Consider the following 2,089-nt stretch of genomic DNA (forward strand, 5'->3'; position numbering starts at 1 on the left):
TAAAGGAGATATAGAGAGAATATAGTTAGAATATAGGGAGAATAAAGAGAGAAAAAGAGAGATTGAAGAGAGATTGAAGAGAGAATGAAGAGAGAATATAGTTAGAATATAGTTAGAATATAGAGAGAATAAAGAGAGATTATAGAGAGAATATAGAGAGGATATAGAGAGAATAAAGAGAGAATATAGAGAGAATATAGTTAGAATATAGAGAGAATAAAGAGAGAATAAAGAGAGAATATAGAGATAATAAAGTGACTCAGTGTCCGATATAGTTACTAGAAGTCTTCAGAACGGTCTTAAGCGGTCCTTGAACCCCTAACCTTTAACTTTTAACCCTTGACCTCTGACCTCTTATCTCCAAGAGAACGAGTGAAAAGCTGCGCGGTACGATCCGGCGGAGCACGGAGACGGGTATCGCTGTGGAGATGAGGAACCGGGTCACGCGACAGGGCAGCAAGGAGTCCACGGACGGTAGCACCAACTCCAACAGCTCTGACGGAACGTACGTTATTCATATTATTACTAGTTCTGTAACTGCTGTACGTGAGCGCTGTACTGCCTGTACCCAGCAGACCACCTCTGGACCCCTACAGCGATGGTTCAGTCCATGTTGTAGTCCTCACTGTCTCCTGTAGCCAGAGGACCACCTCTGGACCCCTACAGCGATGTTCAGTCCATGTTGTAGTCCTCACTGTCTCCTGTACCCAGAGGACCACCTCTGGACCCTACAGCGATGGTTCAGTCCAGTTTGTAGTCCTCACTGTCTCCTGTAGCCAGAGGACCACCTCTGGACCCCTACAGCGTTGGTTCAGTCCATGTGTAGTCCTCACTGTCTCCTGTACCCAAGGACCAACTCTGCTCTGGACCCCTACAGCTGTGGTTCAGTCCATGTTGTAGTCCTCACTGTCTCACAGAGGACCAACTCTGGACCGCTACAGCTGTGGTTCAGTCCATGTTGTCGTCCTCACTGTCTCCTGTACCCAGAGGACCAACTCTGGACCCCTACAGCTGTGGTTCAGTCCATGTTGTCGTCCTCACTGTCTCACAGAGGACCAACTCTGGACCGCTACAGCTGTGGTTCAGTCCATGTTGTCGTCCTCACTGTCTCCTGTACCCAGAGGACCACCTCTGGACCCCTACAGCTGTGGTTCAGTCCATGTTGTCGTCCTCACTGTCTCCTGTACCCAGAGGACCAACTCTGGACCGCTACAGCTGTGGTTCAGTCCATGTTGTCGTCCTCACTGTCTCCTGTACACAGAGGACCAACTCTGGACCCCTACAGCTGTGGTTCAGTCCATGTTGTCGTCCTCACTGTCTCCAGCTACCCTACTGCTACATGTCATTAAACCACCATCCGTCCATCCATCACTCATTCTATTCCTTTCTCTCTCTCTTTKTCTCTCTAGGTTTATCTTCCCCCCTACTCGCATGGGTCCAGAGAGCCAGTTTAGTGACTTCCTGGATGGACTAGGCCCCGCCCAGATCGTAGGCCGACAGACATTAGCCACACCCTCCATGGGTAAGTCAAATCATTGGAGTCTCTCTGTCTGAAAATAGCTTCTGTGATGTGATAATATAATATATGCCAAGACGCAATTACTATAGCTCCTCCCCCCTCTGTGTTTGCTGATCGTCAGATACCAGGCGGTGTATGAATATGGAGATGGCTCTACATTAGATACCAGATGGTGTATGAATATGGGGATGGCTCTACATTAGATACCAGAGGGTGTATGAATATGGGGATGGCTCTACATTAGATACCAGATGGTGTATGAATATGGAGATGGCTCTACATTAGATACCAGGCGGTGTATGAATATGGGGATGGCTCTACATTAGATACCAGATGGTGTATGAATACAGGGATGACTCTACATTAGATACCAGATGGTGTATGAATATGGGGATGGCTCTACATTAGATACCAGATGGTGTATGAATATGGGGATGGCTCTACATTAGATACCAGATGGTGTATGAATATGGGGATGGTCTACATTAGATACCAGATGGTGTATAAATATGGGGATGGCTCTACATTAGATACCAGATGGTGAATGACTAAGGAGATGGCGTTTACTTA

The 2,089-nt window shown here is 47.1% G+C and overlaps 1 protein-coding gene across 1 annotated transcript in view; it reads left to right on the forward strand.

Annotated features, from left to right (window-relative positions):
- The window catches only part of LOC112072046 (regulating synaptic membrane exocytosis protein 3-like), a 41,197-nt gene that overhangs the window by 23,196 nt on the left and 15,912 nt on the right, over positions 1-2,089 (forward strand). Inside the window, exons 2-3 of the mRNA XM_070439626.1 lie at positions 366-505; positions 1,410-1,522. Coding sequence (XP_070295727.1) covers positions 366-505; positions 1,410-1,522 — 253 coding nt within the window. The remainder of the gene's footprint in view (positions 1-365; positions 506-1,409; positions 1,523-2,089) is intronic.

This window comes from Salvelinus sp. IW2-2015, unplaced genomic scaffold (assembly GCF_002910315.2).
Source record: "Salvelinus sp. IW2-2015 unplaced genomic scaffold, ASM291031v2 Un_scaffold1808, whole genome shotgun sequence".
NCBI classification, from domain to species: Eukaryota; Metazoa; Chordata; class Actinopteri; order Salmoniformes; family Salmonidae; genus Salvelinus; species Salvelinus sp. IW2-2015.